The 23,043-nt window shown below is 38.1% G+C and overlaps 1 protein-coding gene and 1 pseudogene across 5 annotated transcripts in view; one reads left to right on the forward strand and one right to left on the reverse strand.

The window, feature by feature from the left end:
* The window catches only part of SOS1 (SOS Ras/Rac guanine nucleotide exchange factor 1), a 221,379-nt gene that overhangs the window by 141,321 nt on the left and 57,015 nt on the right, over positions 1 to 23,043 (reverse strand). For all 5 annotated transcript variants that reach the window (XM_072409143.1, XM_072409142.1, XM_072409140.1 and 2 more), the window contains one exon: positions 3,657 to 3,782. In XM_072409143.1, coding sequence (XP_072265244.1) covers positions 3,657 to 3,698 — 42 coding nt within the window. In that variant the 5' untranslated portion in view covers positions 3,699 to 3,782. The remainder of the gene's footprint in view (positions 1 to 3,656; positions 3,783 to 23,043) is intronic.
* LOC140328658 (EEF1A lysine methyltransferase 1-like) lies at positions 9,269 to 21,194 on the forward strand (annotated as a pseudogene).

Consider the following 23,043-nt stretch of genomic DNA (forward strand, 5'->3'; position numbering starts at 1 on the left):
GACTCAATACAGCTATTTTGTATTGAATCCAATACAAAATTATTTGAATTTACCGCTGATCCACTCACACAAACGTCACTGGGAAACCCCGAAGATCGTCTCTGCAATTGGCAGTTGGAGTTCAGAGGAGGTGTCCCAGTGACCTGCAGGGACCAAGGTAAGTAAGACTTTGGATTACCGCTTTTTGCAGGTACAATCCACCCCGAGTCAAACTCGGGATTACCGCTGGGGGGGGGGGGCTAAGGCAGAGTTTCTCACTTTTCACATAACTTTCAAGTCTTCATTGTTAATTCGTCTGAAATTCGCTGACAGGTGTTTATATCTCTCTAACCTTTTGTAGAGTTCTCCCCAGACCCTTTTAGCTGGGTGCACCACCCGATGCTTTTCAGTAACAACCCAGCTGTTTTTGGTTGGTTACTGAAAAGTTGGGTCACAATACAGGGGCCGCCACCAGCCTGCAGCTTCTTCCAACCCAGCTTGAAAAAAGTTCTGGAGAGAACACTGTTCTGGTTTTTAGCTCCTATTAAAACATTCTGCCACCTAGTGACCCATCTCAAAAGTGTACGGCTGTCACAATAGGAAATGTTATATCTATGATATATCTGTATCTAAAATATTAAAGAGCCACTTTCATATATATATATATATATATATATATATATATATATATATATATATATATATATATATATATATATATAAGAGTATATCCTTCGCTGTTAAGGGTATATACAGTTAAGTCCATAAATATTTGGACAAAGACAACTTTTTCTAATTTTGGTTCTGTACATTACCACAATTAAATTTCAATGAAAATCAGATGCAGTTGAACTGCAGACTTTCAGATTTAATTCAGTGGGTTGAACAAAAAGATTGCATTAAACTAAACATTGAACTTCATTTCAGGGGCTCAAAAGTAATTGGACAACTGACTCAAAGACTTGCTGTGGGCAAATCCTTCGTAATGTGATTATCAATTAGGCAGATAAAAGGTCTGGAGTTGATTTGAGGGGGGGTGCTTGTGTGTGGAAGATTTTGCTGTGAACACAAAACATGCGGTCAAAGTAGCTCTCCATGCAGGTGAAACAAGCCATCCTTAAGCTGCAAAAACAGAAAAACCCATCTGAGAAATTGCTACAATATTAGGAGTGACAAAATCTACAGTTTGGTACATCATGAGAAAGAAACAAAGCACTTGTGAACGCGGCAACGCCAAAAGACCTGGAAGTCCACGGAAGACAACAATGGTGCATGATCACAGAATCATTTCCATGGTAAAGAGAAACCCCTTCACAACAGCCAACCAAGTGAACAACACTCTCCAAGAAGTAGGCGTATTGATATCCAAGCCTACCATAAAGAGAAGACTTCATGAAAGTAAATACAGGGGGTGCACTGCATGGTGCAAGCCACTCATAAGCCTCAAGAATAGAAAGGTTAGATTGGACTTTGCTCAAAAACATCTAAAAAAGCCAGCACAGTTCTAGAAAAACATTCTTTGGACAGATGAAACCAAGATCAACCTTTACCAGAATGATGACAAGAAAAAAGTATGGAGAAAGCATGGAACAGCTCATGATCCAAAGCATACCACATCATCTGTTAAACATGGCGGAGGCAGTGTGATGGTTTGGGTGTGCATGGCTGCCAGTGGCACTGGGACACTAGTGTTTATCAATGATGTGAACAGGACAGAAGTAGCTGAATGAATTCTGAGGTGTTCAGAGACTGTCAGCTAAAATCCAGCTAAATGCAGTCAAATTGATTGGGAGGCATTTCATAATACAGATGGACAATGACCTAAAACATACAGCCAAAACAACCCAGGAGTTTATTAAAGCAAAGTGGAATATTCTTGAATGGCCAAGTCAGTCACCTGATCTGAACCCAATTGAGCATGCATTTCACTTGTTGAAGACTAAACTTCAGACAGAAAGGCTCACAAACAAACAGCAACTGAAAGCCGCTGCAGTAAATGGCCTGGCAGAGCATTCAAAAGGGGGAAACCCAGCATCTGGTGATTTCCATGAGTTCAAGACTACAGGCTGTAATTTCCAGCAAAGGGTTTTCAACCAAGTATTAGAAATGAACATTTTATTTTCAGCTTTTCAATCAGCTTTGTCCAATTACTTTTGAGCCCACTGAAGTTAAAGCTGAAAGTCTGCAGTTCAACTGCATCTGAGTTGTTTCATTTAAAAATTATTGTGGTAATGTACAGAACCAAAATTTAAAAAAAAGTTGTCTCTGTCCAAATTTTTATGGACCTAAGTTTAGGTGATATAATGGTGGTGTAGAGATCACAACAGGAGTTAGAAACAAATACCAGGATTTAAATGTATTTATGTTATATATGGTGCCATTTTATTTTATTTTGCTATGCACTAAAGAGCCTTTAGTCATTCTGCCGTTGCCTTGGTCTGCCTTTAATAATATTCTGAGAAAGAACTGTCAATTTTTGCCAATTTTGTACACCTGCTAGTTATGCCCCTTCATATCTCACCATGCTGCTACTCAGGAAGGCATCTGCCACACTACATAATAGTTCCAGAGGCCCCAATAGGTGGATTTAGAGGCCAAGCCCAACACAGGGGCAGAAATTGCCTCCTACAGGGGAATCTTGAGTTCCCACCGGAAAGCCACTCCATTCTGCTGGTGGAGCAGTCACGGCTTCTTTAGAGTGGGGGACCTTATCTCCGGAAGACTTATATTGAGCTTTAATCACTTTCACGTTCAAAACAAAGACCTACTCCCAATCTCAATATTTCCACTATGCCCAACTCCACTCTTTAAGCGTCAAAATATCTTTGAGTCACCCCACATATAGCCCCCTGCTCCAAACCACCTTTTATGAAGGACTTGGAAAGGGATATGAATCAGTCATTGGATTTGGAGGAGTGGACTGAGGCGGCCAGAAACATTTCTAAAGTTTCCCAGGTTCCTCTGCCCCGTTTCAGGGGTTGCAGGGGGATAGGGGACATGGAACACATCTGGGGGGTCGTACCCGGTAGCTTCTCACCCAGGTGTTACAAACTTCTTTTTCTTCTAGTCAAACTTCCTTTTCTTTTTTTCTTCTAGGAAAGTGCCCTATTGAGCAAAGTTGATAAACCACTGCCGGAATATGTAAGGAAATTTTGTAACCATGTGCTTCTGGCCGGCAGAACTACACTGGCACGGGCTTAGAAATCACCATCAATACCAATAGCTCCACTGACGGTTAAATTGAATTGGGTGATAGTGAATGACAAGCTCACATGTATTATCAAGGATGCCCCACATGCTTTTGAACTTACCTGGGATCCATGGATTGCACTGTTCCTTAACTCAGTTCCCTTCTTGATGTGGAAACACTTCAACCCCCCCGCCCACGACCACCAATCTCCAACCGTCTCTTTTTGTCATTTCATACTCCGTTAAATAGGAATGATTACATGATGTTTGTTAAAAGGATAAATCTATACCCTGATGTATTCATTATGTTCTTACCAAACCCGTATCTTGTTTTTTATATTCCTTTGTTTTGTATTAATTTTTTCACTTTCTGAATAAAAATATATTAAAATAAAAAAAAATAAAAAAGCTTGATAGGTTCTCGGCTGACCATAGACACTTCAGATAGAAAAAAATGCAGCACTTTTAGGTAGGATCATTATGAGTACCTCAACATCCAAGACACTGCGAGGCTGCGCTTGGCAGAGCATGCTTAGTAGCTGTAGAATTAACTCTTCAACATACTGGAGAGCATCTTCCCCTGACGAGAGGTTCGGATGGACCTGTACTTGAACCTACAATAGATTTAATGAAAAAACATTACTTCATGAAAACACTATTACATCATACACACATTTTGCATGTTATGACAGTCTATGTTATCACATATTGCAATTAACGTCTTTACAATCCATAATACAATCCGTACATACAATCTATCTGATACCTCTGGGAGCCCAAAATCAGTGGCAGATGTAGAGCCTTCCCTGTTCCCAATCTTTCCTACTTAGATTAAACCCAGATGTGCTCATCTCGGAGCACTTCCATGTTCAGAGCTGCTTATATCATCATTTAGATGATTACACAAGAAAATCGAGGCTCAATGCCCCCAGTCTGCTTGTATATATGTGTGTATATATATATATATATATATATATATATATATATATATATATATATATATATATATATATATATATATATATAAAACACATGGTATTTAACAAGGTGATACTATAAAGTACTTTTTAAACAGGTGGTTACATTTGTTGATTAAAACCTGGGAATTTCAAATATTCTTTATTCCACTTCAAAAGTCCATTTCAAGCCTGGGCAGCTAGTTTGTCATAAGGTCACTAACTGTAACAAATGGTCAAGATGTAGCCTTGCTTCCTGTGCTTATTGCTGATGTGGCAATAAAGTTTGCTGTAAGAAAAAAAAAATCCAGAGAATTGAGTATCTTAACCTTTGGAGCCATTAGAGTGTGAGACACCCCTGGGGACTTGCACCTCCTGCAAGCCATAGAGGTGTGACCTGTAAACTGTAATACCATGGCTTACATTCACTACTTACACTGCTGGAATTATGTTCAGCTTTAGGTGTTTGAAATTAGATATAATTTAAAAGTTATGCATTTTAAAAATGTTGTAGGAGCAGGTTATTTTACCAATATTGTAATGAGCCAAATAATATGAAAATAAAAAACATTTTTAGTATAAAGTAAAAATATGTAAAAAATTAATAATTCAATAAAAAATATATTGATGTTATAAATATCCCCAAGTACATAGAAGAAAAAAGAGGAAAGATAGGCTTCTCAAAAGGCACCATAGACTTGAGATAGTTATGTTTAAAAAACAGTGAAATTTTTATTAATATTTAGTACAAAAAAAACTTTAAAACAATGGTAGAATTATGTTACAGATTGGCATGATGGGGTCTATATCCACACTATATTAGTTGATAAGAAGGTTCACAGACTTGCATATAGATCGTGAGACAGAGGATGGGGTCTCATCCCGACGTGTTTCGCCCATATGTTTCGCCCATATGGGATATAGAGACCCTAGGACTATATTAAGATTTGATTAGCCTCATAATTAGTGATAAATATACATATAATTTACAGTGAATACATATACATGTTTTCTATATCTTTCTAGTGCATGTAAAAATATACTAAAGGGTGCAACAACCCCTGCAACACTTAGGATATTCAGGAGGATTATAGTCATGATAAAAAACACTTGGACTTACTGTAATATAGTGTTGAATTCAAGTCAATTCAATTATAGTTGATGTAACAATCACATAAGCGTTTGGATGCTCTGAGAGAACAGTCACATAAGCATTTAGATGTTCTGAGAGAGTAGATAAGAGATAATAGTCTGTAAATCACAAATATTACGCCAATATGAGGAAAATAATTACATCGTAAATAAAAAGGTCTTAGTTGGGTCTCTGAGTTAAGAACTTGGTAGTGTAGTAAATATTTGTGTTTTTACGAGTGTCAATGTGGGATAGATCTATGCAGAGGTTCAAACCTCTAACTTATGAATATCTGAAAAATATTACACAAATTCTATCCAACTGTAAGCATTCTATATTATAACAATTAATAATGAATTCAAAATAATTCATTAATCTCTTTGTATTTCCCTTTTTTATAATTTTACTAATCATTTTTATTCATTAGATCTATCCCACATTGACACTCATAAAACACAAAAAAAAAAAACATTTAACACACTACCAAACACAAATAAACATTTACCACATCACCAAGTTCTTACCTTAGGGACCCAAGTAAAACCTTTTTATTTACGATCTAAATATTTCTCTTATATTGGCATAATATTTGTGATTTATGAACTATTTCTCCTCTCCCAGAAAATCTAAACGCTTATGCAACTGTTCTCTCAGAGCATCCAAACCCTTATGTGATTATTACATCAACTATAATTGAATTGGCTTGAATCCAACACTATATTACAGTAAGTCCAAGTGTTTTTTTCATGACTATAATCTCCTCCTGAATATCTTCAGTGTTGCAGGGGTCGTTGCACCCTTCAGTATATTTTTAAATGCACTAAAAAGATATAGAAACATGTATATGTATTCACTGTAAACTATATGTATATTTATCGCTTATTATGAGGCTAATCAAATATTATTATAGTCCTAGGGTCTCTATATCCCCTGAGAAGGCCCATCTGGGTTAAACGCATCGGATGAGACCCCGTCCTCTGTCTCACGATCTATATGCAAGTACTGAATATTATAAAAAATTACAGTTTTTTTATACATAACTACCTCAAGTCTATGGTGCCTTTTGACAACTCTATCTTTCCTCTTCTTTCTTCTAAGTATAGTCCAATTTCTGGACTCCAAAGGCTTTGGCCATTTTGGCCCAAACAATTTGATTGGGAAAATATACTCTTACCAAGTACAGTAAGTTCGGCTAGCTTTAGAATAATATTACTTTGGTAATTTCAAGTACAGTGATACCTCGGCTAACGAGTGACCCTGCTGCTTTTTTCCGATGTGTTTCAGCCTTGGCTAACGAAGATGGGCACAGCTAACAAATGCATTTGTGGATGTGCGATAGCAAACTGCAGTCGCAGTGAGCTGTATTGAGCTGCATTTTAATTTTGTTTCAACTAACGAGTGTGATTCCGGAACGAATTATCTTCGTTACTCGAGGTATGACTGTATAACTATTTTAAGTGCTTGTATATGACCTGTATAAGGGGGTATATATCACCTATTTCATGATGTTATGTTTTTGAGAAAGCAGCAAGATTAGAAACACACAGTTTTCAGCAAAAGGAGTGGGAACCTTTAAATGTTTAAAGAACATAGAGGAGGTGCATTGGGATCCTACTAAAACATAAAAAAGCCAGCTGGTGTTACTTTCTTTCGTAAAGACAGAGTCAAACTTAAAGGTGGTAGTGTCCCTTGGTATGTGAGAAGTGATCTGAAAGTGAATGTAAAAGAAGAAATTGTTGATGGAACATGTGATGAGGTTGAGACATTATGGGTGGAGTTGAATGTGGCAACGCATGATACACAATTATTTGAGTCTGCTATAGGCCCCCAAGTGCTAAAGAAGAAAGTGAATGAACTACTAGCACAGATAGAAAAAGCTGCATAAGCTGGAAAACCAGAAATGTTTTAATCACAGGAGATTTTAACTACGCTGACAATGACTGGAGTAACAGGACAGGAACAGCAAAAGGGAGAAAATGTATGAATTTATTACAAGATAATTTTATGGTACAGTTTATAGAAGCCCCAACTAGAAATGATCCTCATCTTGACCTAGTTCATTCTAACAATGCAGCTTATAACAAATGTGCGAATAAAAGAGAATCTGGGTATTTACTGTAAACAGGAAGCAAAAACAGGAAAGATAAAAAACATTTAATTTTAAGAGAGAAAATTTTCCATTATAAAGGACAGCTCTCTGTGACTTGGACTGGCAGACAATATTGTCCTCAAAGAACACAGAACAGAAATGGGAATGTTTCCCATTCTGCACAAGCACACTGAAAAATTTATTCCAATGGGTAGTAAGTTTAAGAGGCTAAAAATAAAACCTATGTGGCTCACAGGTGATTTTAAAAAGCCATAAAAACAAGAAAAAGGCATTCCAAAGATATAAAAATGAAGGATCATCTTCATTGTTTAAAACTATAAAGTATATAACAAAATATGTAAAAAGATATACATAAAAGAAAATGTGCAAAACTACAAAATGAAGGACCGATTGCAAAGGAAAGGAGAGCAACCCCCCCAAAAAAAAAAAAAAAAAAAATTAAATATATGAATAGCAAAATGATCAGCTCTGATCATGTAGGTTGGTAACTGGGGATACAGAAAAGGTGGAATTACTAAACACTTTTTTTAAGCTCTGTATACACAAAGGACAATGGCGCAGCTCAAGTTCAAATTCATAATAGCAATGTCACAGCCCTAAATAAGTCACAATGGTTAAATATTGATAATTAAGAAACAGCTGGGCAAAATTAGGGTTGACAAAGCACCATGACCCAATGGAATAAATGCACGTGTCCTCAAAGAGCTTAGCTCAGTTATTTCAAAGCCATTATTTCTAATTTTTGAGACTCTTTAATCACTGGCATGGTACCAATGGATTGAAATTAAGGCCAGTGTGGTTGCTATCTTTAAAAAGGGAGCAAAGTCATTACCAAGTAACTAAAGACTGGTTAGTTAGACAGTTAGTTGGACAGGTCCTGGAGAGTCTGATAAAGAACCACATAGAGAAGTTTCTGCTAGAAAATAATATTATAAGTGATAGTCACCATGGCTTCAAGAAAGACTGAAGTTGTCAGACAAATTTACTCTCTTTTTATGAGGAAGTAAAAGTAAGCAGGTAGACGGTGGATTACCAGTTGATATATTGTACTTGGACTTTAACCTAGCGGTAATTCCGAGTGTGACTCGGGGTGGCTTTTACATGCAAAAAGCGGTAACCCCGAGTCACACTCGGGGTAACTTTAAGAGCCCCCTTACCTTTTCCCCGCGCTCCAGCGGCGATCGGATGGTCCTGCTGTGAAGCCGGGACGCCGGTCCGTCGGGGGGCGTGGCCGGGCGGGAAATTTAAAAGCAGATTACAATGTAATCTGTAAATGGTTTTTACAGTGCAAAAACACCACACAACATGAAATAAAAATAAAAGTACATTTTATTTTAAGATTACATTGTTGCCTATTATTTCATTATTTTTTAAAATTATTATTTAGAATTATGTATTATATTATAATTTATGATTATAATATATTAAATAAATATAATTATCATACCTGGGAGTTAATCCTAAGAATTACAGGCCCACAATATAAACAAAAATTTCTATGCAAAAAAAATAGGATCACTTTTTGCATCAAAAAACTGACAGAATTAGAACGCTAGGGGCGTTAGTTTGCAAGTTAGGGTCGATAGGTTTAGAAAAGTCAATCTGTAAATGAATAGAGAACTGGCCTAAAGACCGAATCCAGAGTAGTGATCAATGATTCATACTCTAAATGAACCCTGGGGTACACCCCTAATAACCTTAGACCAGTGTTGAAACCTTCACTGTTTAACTTTTTTACAAATGATATAGAGTTTGGGATTAAAAGTACAACTTCTGTGTACCTGAATACTACCTGTGCGCTCTCTGATTGCTACTAAAATTTGAAGTGTGCCTTTAACGCTTTTATACTGTGGTAGTGGGAGGAGGATGTACAAATACGTCATAAGTTCTACCCCTGGTACCATGGGCAGGCAAAACAAGGTAAAGAGTGCATCACGCTCCCCTGTAAATGATACAACTGCTAACACACCCACTCATTTCTCAAAGGGAACAGGACTCTGTCTTATGGGTTATAGGCCTATAGGTTCACCGCTACCATCCTTCTCCACGGCACAAGAGGTCTTCAATTTGTTGCTGCCATATTTTGACAAAAAAAGTTTACCACACTTCAATCTTCTCCTGACGCAACACTCCCAACAAATCTCCAGCACTACAGCACGTGTTTCTGAGTTGGAACAAAGAGTTAGTGATTTAGAAGACCAAGTCCTAGCACATCAGTCTACCATTACCATTCAAGCCAACCAACTGTCATCACTTACTGAAAAATATGAAGATCTGGAGATTAGAAATCGACGTTCTAACCTTCCGTTTCTGGGGATCCCTGCAACTTACAAATACCCGGATCTGCTTAAACTCATCGCTGTTGATCTGATGCAAGCTCTTCATCTGGAACCTTTGTCATCAGGTATGATTGAGAGTATACACTGTATTAGACCCTTATTTTGGATAAGGAGCACATTCTATAGGAAAGCTGGCACTCTACATGTAGATGGATAAAAAATACTCATCTTTCAGGATTTCCTGGCTGAGGTGACTCAACAACAGCGGGCTTTTTCTCCGGTTTGCAAATTCCTAAGTGAGCACAAAATTAGTTTTGCTCTGTTATACCCGGCAAAACGGAGTTAGGGCAGAATCTGCCCTTTCTCGTATACAAGAAGCCCTGGCCTTACCTGCTGCAGAAAACTCGCCTGGACTGTAACTATATAGTCTGTTTATTTTTCATGTGGGATTCACTTTTGTGCTTCCCAACTTTCTAATTTTGCATTGATGCTTATATTGATAGGATATAAGTTTAGTATTTGCACTTGTTTGAACGCTTTGCTGACTTTGGTTTATCACTGTGTGATATTTTTTGTACTTTTTTTACACCTTTGTCAGCAATCATATTCTTAATATGCTTTTGTGTGGCTGAACAGTTTTGCCTTCCCTTACATAATGAAAAATTTTATGTTATTAGGTTTTCTAAAAAAAAAAAAAAAAAAAAAAAAAAAAAAAATAAGGTTTACAGTGCTATATATTCGGCAAATTGTGTGCAAGTTTTTGCACATTTGTGCACCAATTCATTCTCGTGAGATACGAACAAGGTCCTTATGCCATTTAGCAAACTCAGGTTTTTACTTTTTTGTGGGATAGTCTGGGATGATCTCACCCATTATGTGTGTGTGTACAATTTGCTATGACTTGCATTTTCCCCAGAGAGGCTCTATGATGACTACCACAAATGCAACACCTGACCACCCCTAGTGGCTCAGGAGGAACTTCATCTAATCACTTGGAATGTAGAAGTTCTCAATCACCATATTAAACGACGTAAAGTGATTTCCCACTTGCTTTCCCTCCACCCAGATGTAACTTTCTTACAGGAAACTCACCTTAAGACAGTAGATGTTTTGCATCTCTCAGGATACTGGGTGGGTGAGGTGATTGCGTCTTTCTACTCTAAAAAGAAAAGGAGGAGGCGGAGGAGGAATGGCTATAATTTTTAGGAAATCATTGACTTACCAAATACTTGATGTCCAAAAAGATCCAAGTTCATGTTGTTTACTGGTGAAGGTGATTATTAACCACCTGAGCGTTACACTGAGGTCTAGATTTCTGTACCAAAAGTGATCCACTGTTTTTCATGAAAATTTTTTTTAAATGGTAGACCTGTAACTTACAGAAATATGTACGAACAAGGGTTCTAGTAGATATTATGAATATAAAAAATGTTTGAAACACACAATCATTTAAAAAAAAAAATACTTTTAATAAAATTAAAGGAAATTAGGCGAAGATCAGCAAAGGTAAGATAAGACACAGTGTTACACACTAGCCATCCAGGGAATACCTGGCAATTTTTAAAACTTTGATTCTGTATTTATTGGGGGTTTTTTTTTAATTATTTTGTATTTGATTGGATACGGGAGTTTGTATCCAATCCAATACAAAATAAGAATTTGAATTTGTAAGTTATTTACTTTTTTTTATTTTTTGTATTGGATTTGATACGCAAGTTTGTATCCAATCAAATACAAAATATAAATTTGACTTTCCAAGTTATTTACTTTTATTTTATTTTTTTTTTATTTTTTGTATTGGATTGGATACAGGAGTTTGTATTGAATCCAATACAAAATGAATGAATGACTTTCAATTTGAATTTCCCGCACACGCGCCGACGTCATCACGCACGCACAAGAAGCCGGCCGGCTGTTTTTTTCCTCCGCCGGACGGCTTCTTGTTTCAGCGATCACCCGGCGCTGAAACGAGAACGACGCTGGATGATCAGCGGGAGCAGGTAAGAAACCGGCCGGCATCTTGTGTTCCGCCAGCCGGCCGGCATCTAGGCTCCGCTGGCCGGCTGGTATACGAGAAGGCACCCGACGCTGGAAACGGAGACCGACGGACGACGATCGACGGAGGACGACGCTGGAACACGAACCCGACGCTGGATGAGCACAGGGGGACCGAGATTTTCCCTACATTAAAATCCCCACTTACCTGGGTAAGTGGGGATTTTAATGTACGGAAAATCTCGGGCTTAACGAAAAGAGCAACTTTTTTGAGCCCGTACGAAGGTCGGGCTTAACGGCAAGGAGGTTAAGGGTACCACTTACTCATTTCCTAATAATTTTGCCCCTAATGCTCATTTTTTCTTACAAATCTGGGATTTACATTTGTCTAAAGATTATCTGAATTTTATAATAGGTGGGGATTTTAATTTAGCACCACGCACAGGTGTGTGGATAGATCAGAAATTTAATCCACTCCTCGTTCACCTTTCCTGCATAAATTCATGGATTCAAAGTCACTTCTTGATCCTTGGAGGACAAGTAACCCAACGCAAAAAGAGTACTCATGTTGGTCTAAGGCACAAAAAACTTTTTATCGCATTGATTTTTTTAACGCTTTTTCACGTTACAAATACAGTTTATCACCCGATTTTCCTATCAGATCACGCCCCGGTGTCTATGAAATTAAAATTGGTGCACCCAATCACACAATCCCCCAGATGGCAATTTCCCACATATTTATCTTTTTCTCCAGCATTTCAAGCTTTCCTACCGACATCCTGGGCTAATTTCCAGGATAACAATGTTCAGCATTGCGAGAACCCGGTTTTTCTTTGGAAAACGAGAAAAGAAAAGAAGTTATGAGAGGCCAGATTTCCTCCTACATAATTAGGCATTAGGCAAATAAACTATGTATGTCATTGTATGATAATGTAGCAGCAGCTCATAGAACTCTTTTACACAACCCCACGGATTCTACTAGACAAGCTTGGTTACAAGCAGCAATGGTTTTGGAAAACCATTTACATTCCAATGCCTTAATGAAGGCAGGACACACTAAATATAAAGTTTACCGCTGGGAAAATAAAACGGGATCGCTCTTAGCATCACCTCAAAAACCTAAACGCTCCATCCATACGTTGCGGGACGCTTCAAATGTCATAAACAAGATGAAATACTTTGCATCTTATTATACGCAAATTTATTCTGCACAATCCCCTTTCTGAGGCTGACAGAGGCATTTTTGCAACGTATGGATCTGCCAACTCGGTCTACAGCCCAACAAGAACAACTAAACACCCCAATACGAATTGACGAAATTGCGACACAGCTATTTACACTTTTCCTTTAAACAAAACCTCGGGCCCAGATGGCTTGCCAGCTGAATTTTTTAAGCCGCTGGAGTCAAATTTTTTTTTTTCCCTTACTGCTGGAGATTTATAATAGTATCTTAGATAACCAAGTAGTTTTTCCAAGTTTTACACAGGCCCATACCTCTTCAGTGTTCTCCCCAGCCCCATTTAACTGGGCGCTCCACCCGGCATTTTTCAGTAACCACCTGGCAGTTTTGGGGGGCTGACACCCACCTACAATTTCTTACCAACCGGCTTAAAGAAAATTATGGGTTGAACAATGCTCTTTAATCCCCTAAACCACATAAAGACACAGAATATCCCTCTTTCTATAGGCCAATCGCCCTACTTAATAGGGATTATAAAGTATTGGCAAGAATTATGGCAGGTCGACTACAACCATATTTCAATTGGGATCAGAACGGCCATTGCTTCAACTACACTTCAGCATAGTAAAAATCATGTGCTTCTAAGTTTAGATGCTGAAAAAGCGTTTGATAAGATACTCTGGCCCCACTTACATTTACTGTAGACAATTTGGCACACGGTTTCAGGCGTATATTCAGTTTTTTTCAATTACCCCACAACACATTTTATAGTAAACAACCAGCTCTCCCAACCCATTGCTATGCAAAGTGGTACAAGACAGGGGTCTCCCTTGCTCCTATATAATCAAGCACCACTGCTGCATATTCTTAAAGATTGGATACATGGCACATCCTTTTACACAAATCTACAGGTTTTTTCACTATACCCCCTTCGGCTTCCTTTGGCCATTCTACATACCTACAGGGAACTCCTGCCGGAGAAGATACAAATGAAGCCTTTAATCTATTGCCAGTGTCAACTTTGGCACTTTTTGTGCAAATCAGATTCCCTTAATGCTCACACATCCTTAATCCCCTTCAGGAAATGCTGATTTTACACCGGGATATTCCTCGTCTTTGTTAACCATATGGGCTAACCGAGGCCTCACCTCTGTTAGATTGCTAATTCATCTCACAACCCACAAAGCGTTTTCCTTCCCAGAGCTCAGAAGACGATTTCCTTTTATAGCAGAAATTATTTTCTTAATGATTCAAGTAAGAGTGTATGTAGCCAGGATAGCTAGAAAGCTGGCTCCTCAAGAATGAAATAACACCTTAGACACAATGTTATCGTCTCCCCAGGTTCCCACAAAGGCTATTCCCAAATTATATGAGTTTCTTACAACTGATGTAGATTATGCAACTACTAAATGAGCATGGCAAAATGGCAAAATCATTTCCCGACTTTACCAGTTTTGAAAATCCTGCAAATGTTTAGAATATGTTGGAAGGCTATTCCTGCTGTCCAATATCGTGAACTGTTTTTTCGCCTTTTTCATAGAAATTACGTTTCACCTCAGGGGGCCTACTATATGGGTGTCTCGGATGGGAGTACCTGTTTTAAGCGTGAAGCCCAAGCACACTTTAGCATAATCTTTGGGAATGTCCGAATATTAAACAATTCTGGAGAAAGGTAGTATATTATATCCACACATATCTGCTAAATTATATACTGTTCAAACCAGATTGGGAAGTTTTTGGTTTAGTGGAACTGCGAGGTGTCCCATTTGCCAGGGGAACAAAACGACTAGCGTTATTACTTTTGGCTGTTGCCAAAAAACAAACAAAAAAAAAACAAAAAACATTCTTCATGGTTGGTTAGATTTCACTCCCCTAACTTTTTACAAGAACTATTCAGAATGGAACAGATATAGGCTTTATTAAACAAAGAATCCAAAACTCACATTTTTTGGAAACATGGGAAAGTTTAATTACCACACTAAACATAAATAATAAAAACAAATAGTATAATTGCTTTCGCCATACTACATGGTAGCTTGAGCAATATTTATTACATGACCCCACTATTGAACTGTGAATTGTATTTATGTCTAATTTTTGCATTGTTGATATTATATGAATAATGTAAGTCATACCAGAGTTTTGTGACTTAATATTTCTGATTTAATATCTGTGCCCAGATGGAACGTATCTCATCTGGTAATCTTGTTGGTAACCATTTTTGTACTACTGGTATTCTACATTTGCTATATGTAATACAGAAGTATTTGGATCTATTTTTCTGAGTTGTTTTACAGTGACCTGATGTAACATATTCAAATTGTTGTTTGATCATAGTGTATATTGGTTGTAAACTTGTTTATGCTGTGTTTTTCCCCTGTACGATCTCAATACAAAATAAATATATATATATATATATATATACACACACACGATCTCAATACAAAATAAATATATATCAGATCGGATTGCCTCATGGAATCAGGAAGGATTTTTTTCTCCTGTTGAAGCAAATTGTACCAGGGGGATTTTACCCTTCCTCTTGACCATGTCCATGGAGTTTTATATCTGGATATGTTTACTTCCCTAGTGGTTGCACTTGATCGACTTGTGTCTTTTTTCAACATGACCTACTATGTAACTGTGTTTTAATTAAAAAAGGTATGTACCAGAAAATGAAAATTTCAGTAGTGAGAGAAATTACAACAAACAATCACCACATCCCTAAATCCTTTTAGAACAGCCAATCTAATACTTAGCATCCACAGTTCCTACCCCAGCCAAAACACAAACACAGTGAAAAAGCACTAGCATTAAGTCAATCTGTCAACAGGACACATGCATACATTTGAATTTGTTTTTTAATAGCACCCATACTTACATGTTTTTTATATCAGTTATTTGTAAATAAATAAAATGGGGAGGTGTTTCACTGCGGCATGTTGTGGCAGCTCTTGCATACATCCTACATTTCTAAATTTGGACTGACTAATGCCTAAACATTACAATATTTCACCATTCTAAATATATACTTGGTGGCAAAATACCAGAGGTAGAAATATAAGGCATCAATATAGTGTATTTAGCGAACACTTCACAAGTTTACTTTCACATGCCACTGTGCTTTAGTGGCAGATCAGTGGGTAATTAGTGGGAGCTAAAGTTCCACTTTTAAAAATGAGCAATCAGCGAGGTTAATACTGCAAAAAGGGATAGACAACCAAAATATTTTTAGTTTTGACTAGAGTGGGAAAAGGATAACGGTGCATACACACCTTGGATTTTCATCACTGGAAATGATCTTTTATTACGGTTTCCAGCGACACAAACGATGCTGTACACACAGTACTCATTCTGTTCTATGAAGAGGGGAGGGTGGAGGATGAATGAGCAACACCCTGCTGTGCTCTCCTCCCTTGACTTGCATAAGGGTTGCTCTTGATCATTGTTCATGGATCCCCCATGAGGTATCCATGAGCATAGGTGACTACTACACACGTTACATTCTCGCTCAGGACTAGTACGACTGTTTGTCTCAGGCAATGATTGGCACTTTTCACTACTGCACAAGGCTTAATTACATAGATTTTTCCTAGACACAGGCAGCATTAAAATGCTAATGGGGTTTTAGTCCTTCTATTTCTCTCTAAAAAAAAAAAAAAAAAAAAAAAAAAAAAAAGGCTCCCCCCCCTTTCCTCTGTTGCATATTTGACCTCACTTCTTGTCAGGTAAAACCATCATCATCGGCACATTAATTTCTTAAAATTAAATTCTAAAAACTGAATACATTTACAGAAATCAAACTAGCAACAGAATAGAAAAAACTAGACATGAAAATGAACATATTTCATTGCTGCACAAATAACTGCATTGTATATATAAAAAAAAAAAAAAAAAATACAAGCATTAGGTTTTGGCAGTTTCATTCTGGTAATGTGTGTGTTTGGGGAAACATTTATGGGCAAATTAGACAAAGGGACAAAAAAAGGCACCAGTTTTAAGTTGGCTTCTCGCGTAATAGCCTAATTCCTACAATTGTTCAGTAAGAGGTAATGGTTGTAAATAAATTATATACCCCCGGCTATCCCAGTAAAAGGAACTACAAAAATTTTATGGACAAAAATGATTTATTAAACCCACAAATGCTTTATTCCCCACCCCATTGCTGCCTTTAAAAAAAAAAAAAAAAACAATGAGCTATATATAAAAAGGATCAAAGATTTGGTGCAGGAAAACACCTTTAAAAGTTGAATTGTCACTTTTCTGAGATTTTTTGATATCTATCAAACAAAAAGAAGGGACAATTGTGAAGTACTGAGTACTGAGTAACAATCAGGGATACTTGACTGAGCTATGATAATTCAAGTGCTTGTGTGCATTGTAGTGTTAGAACACTAAGCCGGTGTCTTTACACTTTTATATAAAACCAAAGGATACAGCAAAAATATCACATGCTCCTTCTATTTCATGACACAGCTCTGCATTCCATGACAGTAGGTCCAATGGTTTGGCTGGGAAAGTCTTAGATGGGGTTGTATGAGCGCCCAGGCTAAGGCATTTTGCCTAATAAAGCAGACTCTATACTGTCTAGCATGCCTCACGCAACACGTCAGATTTGGATTAGAACAGAATATGGTATGGTAAGGCATTATTACATAGTAAAGTCAATAGTTTACCCAACCATTTGAAGTATAATTTATTGATTAGAGACACAGTACTTATGTAACAAGAAATACGAAGTAGATTACAACTACCGACAAAAGTTTCTAGATACCTACCCCTTACTGGTAATCCAGGATTCGCTCCCAGCAGTCAAGTTACGCTTTCAGTCTATGGAAAACAAAAGGGCTTTGTTGCCTGCAGGATTTGGTCGACGTGGATACATACCGAAAGTTCTCTAAAACAGCCCTCACAAACAAGTACCAACTTCCAATATGGTCAACACATCCGCCATACTACTTATAAGTCATGATATATTACAAGACATTAATATAATAGCCCCATTTTCCCAAGTTCACTCACTGCACAAGAATGTATTCCATAATTTACTTATTCTTTCTCCTCCATCTATTTCTGTGATATATCAATATTGTCAAAGAGCCTTCCTTAAACCACCTTCTACTACCACATTGGCAAAAGAACTTACCAGTACCAGATTTGGTTGACCAAATATTGCAGGGTTACCTTACCGTACAAAAACATGTGGACAATGAAGTTCGGAGGGGGACACAATTTAAATTGATGCATAGAGCATATAAAGTATTCTGGGAATGAGATTCCTCAAGTACGGGAAATTCCAGGTCATTATGTCCAAAGTGTGATGCAACACATGCTTCGCCCACACACTACTTATGGAGCTGTCCGCATATAGTATAATTCTGGAATGGAGTCAAAGTATTTATAAACCAAACTTTGAATCAAGTGATTTCTTTGACTCCATCTCTTTGTGTTTTTGGGTACTGGGAGAAACTATCTTCCTCAGAAGCCCTTAACCCCCTAACCGCTAAGCCCGTAATTTCTCGCACTAAATATTTTTGCTCTTTTGGTTAAGCCCGTATTTTTTCGCCTACACTAAAATCCCCACTTACCTGGTCCCGCTGTGCTAATCCAGCGTCGGTTCCGTGTTCCAGCGTCGGGTCCATGTTCCAGCGTCGTCCTCCAGCGTCGGGTGTCCCTCTCCTTAAAAGAAAAAGCCGGCCGGCTTAGAGGAGAAAGCCAGCTGGCTTTCTTTTCTAAGCCAGCCGGCTTCCTCTCCCTCCTCTCCCTGTCCCTATCCCTATCCCTGTGCCTCTCCCTGTCCAGCGTCGATCGCTGGACAAAAAAAAAAATACTCACCTTCTCCCTCCGCTCCTCCGGACACGTCTTGTGTCTTCTGTGTTCAGCCGGCGAGTGCAGAGACGATCACCGGGGTTTCCCGGTGACGTCGCTGCGTGCGTCGGCACGGGAGGGAGGCGGGGCGGCAAATTCAAAATTTTGCATTGAGTTCCTTTGTATTGAACTCAATACAAAAAAGCTGTATTGAGTTCAATACAAAGAAATCCTTATATAATATATATATAATTGTATTATATATATATATTATATAAGCTACTGTACATTACATTTTACACTTTTTTTTTTAACTTTTTTTAGTTTTTTTTAAAGATTTTTTTTTTTATGTTTTTTTTATGTTTTGTAAAAAAAAAATTTAATTATTAAATTTATAAAATTTTGGACATATTTTGGTGAGTTATGCGGTAATTCGGTGAATTAGAGCCTACAATCCAAAATAAATTTCCATGCAAAAAATGTAACACTTTTTGCATGGAAGTTTGGAAAGAATTAGAATACCCGGCATTTGCGTACGCTCCCTCGGCGATTCCTGATGATGCGCGTGCGCCCGTCGATGAGGGTCGTAGCGGAAAATTCAAATTTTTTGTATTGGATTTAATACAAAGTCCTGTATCCAATCCAATACAAAATAATAGAAAATATATTTATGTGGTTTTGTCTATAGGTATGTGACGGACACTAGGGAGGTGTTTTAGAAAAATATATTACTATACATTATACCGAATTATCGCATTTTCAGTATTTTTCATTTATTTATGTGTTCTTGTTTAAGCTGATTTTTGTGTTTTTCCTTTAATTTTATTAAAAGTTTTTTTTTTTTTTTTTTACATGATTGTGTGTTTCAAACATTTTTTATATTCATGATATCTACTAGAACCCTATTCGGACATATTTCTGTAAGTTACAGGTCTACAATTTAAAAAAAAAAATTTCATGAAAACCTGTGACGCTTTTGGAACAGAAATCTAGAAATCAGTGTAACGCTCAGGTGGTTAAAAAACACAGAGGTTGGTTTATAATATGTTTACTAACAGTCAGAAGGGCTATTCAAGCAGAATGGATTTAGCCAACTGTGCCTTCAATATAGGAGGTAATCGAGGCCTTAAAATGTTTTTGACAAAGAAAGCTTTGAAAGGTCTGATGATAAACAAATTACCTTTTTTTCCCAGGTTTGGCATAAATTCATGGAAAAGGTAACAAATACCACTGAGAAAACACAAATTTAAAACCATTTAAATATTAGAATACCTAAATGGTGTTGTGGGGTATCTTGAATAGGCTGTCATGATATGTATGGTTAAGTGTCTTCCATTAAAATAGTTAGCTATATAAGGCAACAGTTGAACAATTTAGTGATATACAAGATTTTTGGGCAAAATTTTGTATTGTGTTTTAGGTCTTATGTCATTTGTTAAAATGGTTGGTTTAATCTGGTCATGCTATATTCTGGTATGGTAGCTAGATTTTCTGTTATCAATGCGAAAATTTAACTCACACACACACACACCGGGGTTAGATCATCCACAGGATCGACATCTCCACCTTCCGCAAAGATGGCTGGTCCAATTCATGGGTGACTGCACATGGTAGGCATGTGCCACAAGCTCACCACCCACCAACCACTTTAGTTCTGCTTTAAGGGCTCCAGTGAAATGTGTGGACATACAGATTGCTTTTATAGAAAGCCAGGATGGCTTTTGGACTGTGATATGTAGGCTCCAGTTTGTCAGGCTTTGTGAGAGATGGAGGGAAGAAATGACGCGATGACGATGATCCCCAGCTCTCCGCTTACACCTTAGGGGATCTGCAGAAACTCTATGCTGAGCAGGAGCAGCTGGTATCTTTAAAGTCTGGACCAGAATATGACCAATTTTCAGTTGGGGTAGTTGAAGAAGACAGTCTGAAGAAGGCAATTATATCAGTTTTGGTATGATGATAAAACTGCACTGAATCTGGCTAAGGAAGCATTGGAGGCCTCTAGTGAAAATGGAATAGCCTGTGTCAGTGCTCCCAGCACCTACCAGAAGCTTAAAGAACTGGCTGGAGATAATGTGTCCATCTGTTTGATGGAACACAATAGGTTTCAGTCTATGGCAATGATTTTGTCTTCTATGATTACAATAGGCCGTTGGACCTTTCAGACAGGCTGCAGCCCCAGATATGATAAAGTATTATTAGACCCACCGTACCTATCTAAAGAGTGCTTGAACAAGACTGTTAAATCTATTCAGTACTTGCAAAGGGGAAAATCTTGCTGTGCAAAGGTGCTGTGATGGAAGATTTAGTGACAAAAATATGGCTTGAAGATGTGTAAATTTATTCCAAGACATACACACTCACTAGCCAATGAGTTCAGATGTTATTCCAATTATGAGACAAGACTGGACTCCTGGTCGGTCAGGCTGTAAAACACTAGCAACAGCTAGAGATCTGGAGGTCATTGACAGCTGCTTGATGTCTTTATTACCTGTAACCTGGGAACCAGTCTGGAGCCCTCATATCTAAACTGCACAGGAAATTCTGAATTTTCTGTCACAGTGGTTTTACCTATTCATAGCAATACACCCAGAGAAGGAAAATGATTTTGTCTCGGTCTCCATCTTGTTCTTAACCCCCATTTTGTAGCAGAAGGATTCATGAGAAATATAACAAGTAATCTGCTTCATTGTGGGGGTTGTGAGCATCCTGCAGATCTAGTGTAGTTTCCCCTCTTGTCTAATGTGTTAATAAAAACAAAGGGAGTGGTCACCTGGGGAGGTGTGAAGAGATTCCCAGGATATCAAGGCCCTACATTGTTTAGGGCCATCAATCAGTCAGGATTTCTGAATAGTCACTTATCACTTCAAAACTTTAATTACCTTACTGTACCACCTACACAATATTTTCTGAATAAATCAGAACAGCAGCTGCGTAGCTCAAATGATAAACATTGGTGAGTCTGGTGAGTCACAATCTCCATGACTCGAACCTCAGCTGTTAGGAGATGTGTAAATCTATGTGTGTTTTGTACCTGTGTGTAGTGTTGGTCGAATATCTCACTATTCGATGGCTAGTTGATCGAATAGGCCGATATTGTTAAGGGCGATCGAACGTCCAATTCGAACACTTTTCGTCAAAAGGGGAAAATTCTGGTTATTTTTCAGGATTGTGTAGAACTGCAGGAGCAATCGGGAGCAGAGCTCTGCTAATACAGGATGAATGCAGCCGTGGGACTCCTCCTGTCAGTGTGGGATCCTCAGGCACTAGAGGTTAAATGAGGACAAGTCTCCCCATTCATCAACTCTAGTGCTCTGTGATTGGCTGAGGAAAAGAAAATCCTGATGACGCCTGAGCTGTCATCAGGATTTTCCTTTCCTCCGTCAATCAGAGAGCAACCCTAGAGGAACTGTAGTATGTGTTCTTGGATAGAGATTCTCTAACCAAGAACACAGTGTTCTTGAACACAGAATCTCAATCCAATAACACATACTACATTTTCGCTGGGGCTGCGAGAGCAACCAGGGGAGGGGAGCTGTCAGCATAGCAAAGCTCCGCTACCGATTGATCTTGCAACCCTAGCCGAACTGTAGTATGTGACTCCACGGCCCATGACACTTACAGAAGTAGTCCTACGGCTGTGCTCATGAATGAATGCAGCCGTGGGAATCATCCTGTCAGTGTGGGATCCCCGGGCACTAGAGGTTAAATGAGGACAAGTCTCTCCATTCATCACCTCTAGTGCTCTGTGATTGGCTGAGGAAAGGTAAACCCTGATGACAGCCCAAGCATCCTCAAGATTTTCCTTTCCTCGGCCAATCACAGAGCACTAGAGGTGAATAATTGGGGAGACATGTCCTCATTTAACCTCTAGTGTCTGGGGATCCCACACTGACAGGAGGATTCCCACGGCTGTGCTCATGAATGAATGCAGCCGTGGGAATGATTCTGTCATTGTGGGATAACCTGTAAAAAAAATTAAAGTTTGTTACACAAAAGACACACATTTAATAAATTACTTTAACAATAATGCCTTGTCTTATTTTTTACACTTTTTTTTTTTTTTTTATTTACACACGAATTAGGTGGAATCATGTGTTTTTCGGGTCGGGTCTATCCGAATTCAAACAGCCATATTCGTGTTGAATATAAGGACAACCCAAATTTGAACACCAACACTTCCTGTGTGTGTAATTGGTCCAAACGTCCTTAATGCTTTCCTCTTCACTAACCCAGTTGGTAAGAATGAAGTTTGGTCAATCCTTACAACTGTAGTTGTCTCAGACAAGCAGTAACATGACCTATGGCTGCATTTTGGTAACACAGGATGCAATGAGCACTGAAGCCAAAATAAAAGACGAATATCAGCTTTGTAACCTGTAGTAGAGAAAAATATTGGGGGAAGGAAGGAGGAA

This window comes from Pyxicephalus adspersus, chromosome 4 (assembly GCF_032062135.1).
Source record: "Pyxicephalus adspersus chromosome 4, UCB_Pads_2.0, whole genome shotgun sequence".
Lineage (NCBI taxonomy): Eukaryota > Metazoa > Chordata > Amphibia > Anura > Pyxicephalidae > Pyxicephalus > Pyxicephalus adspersus.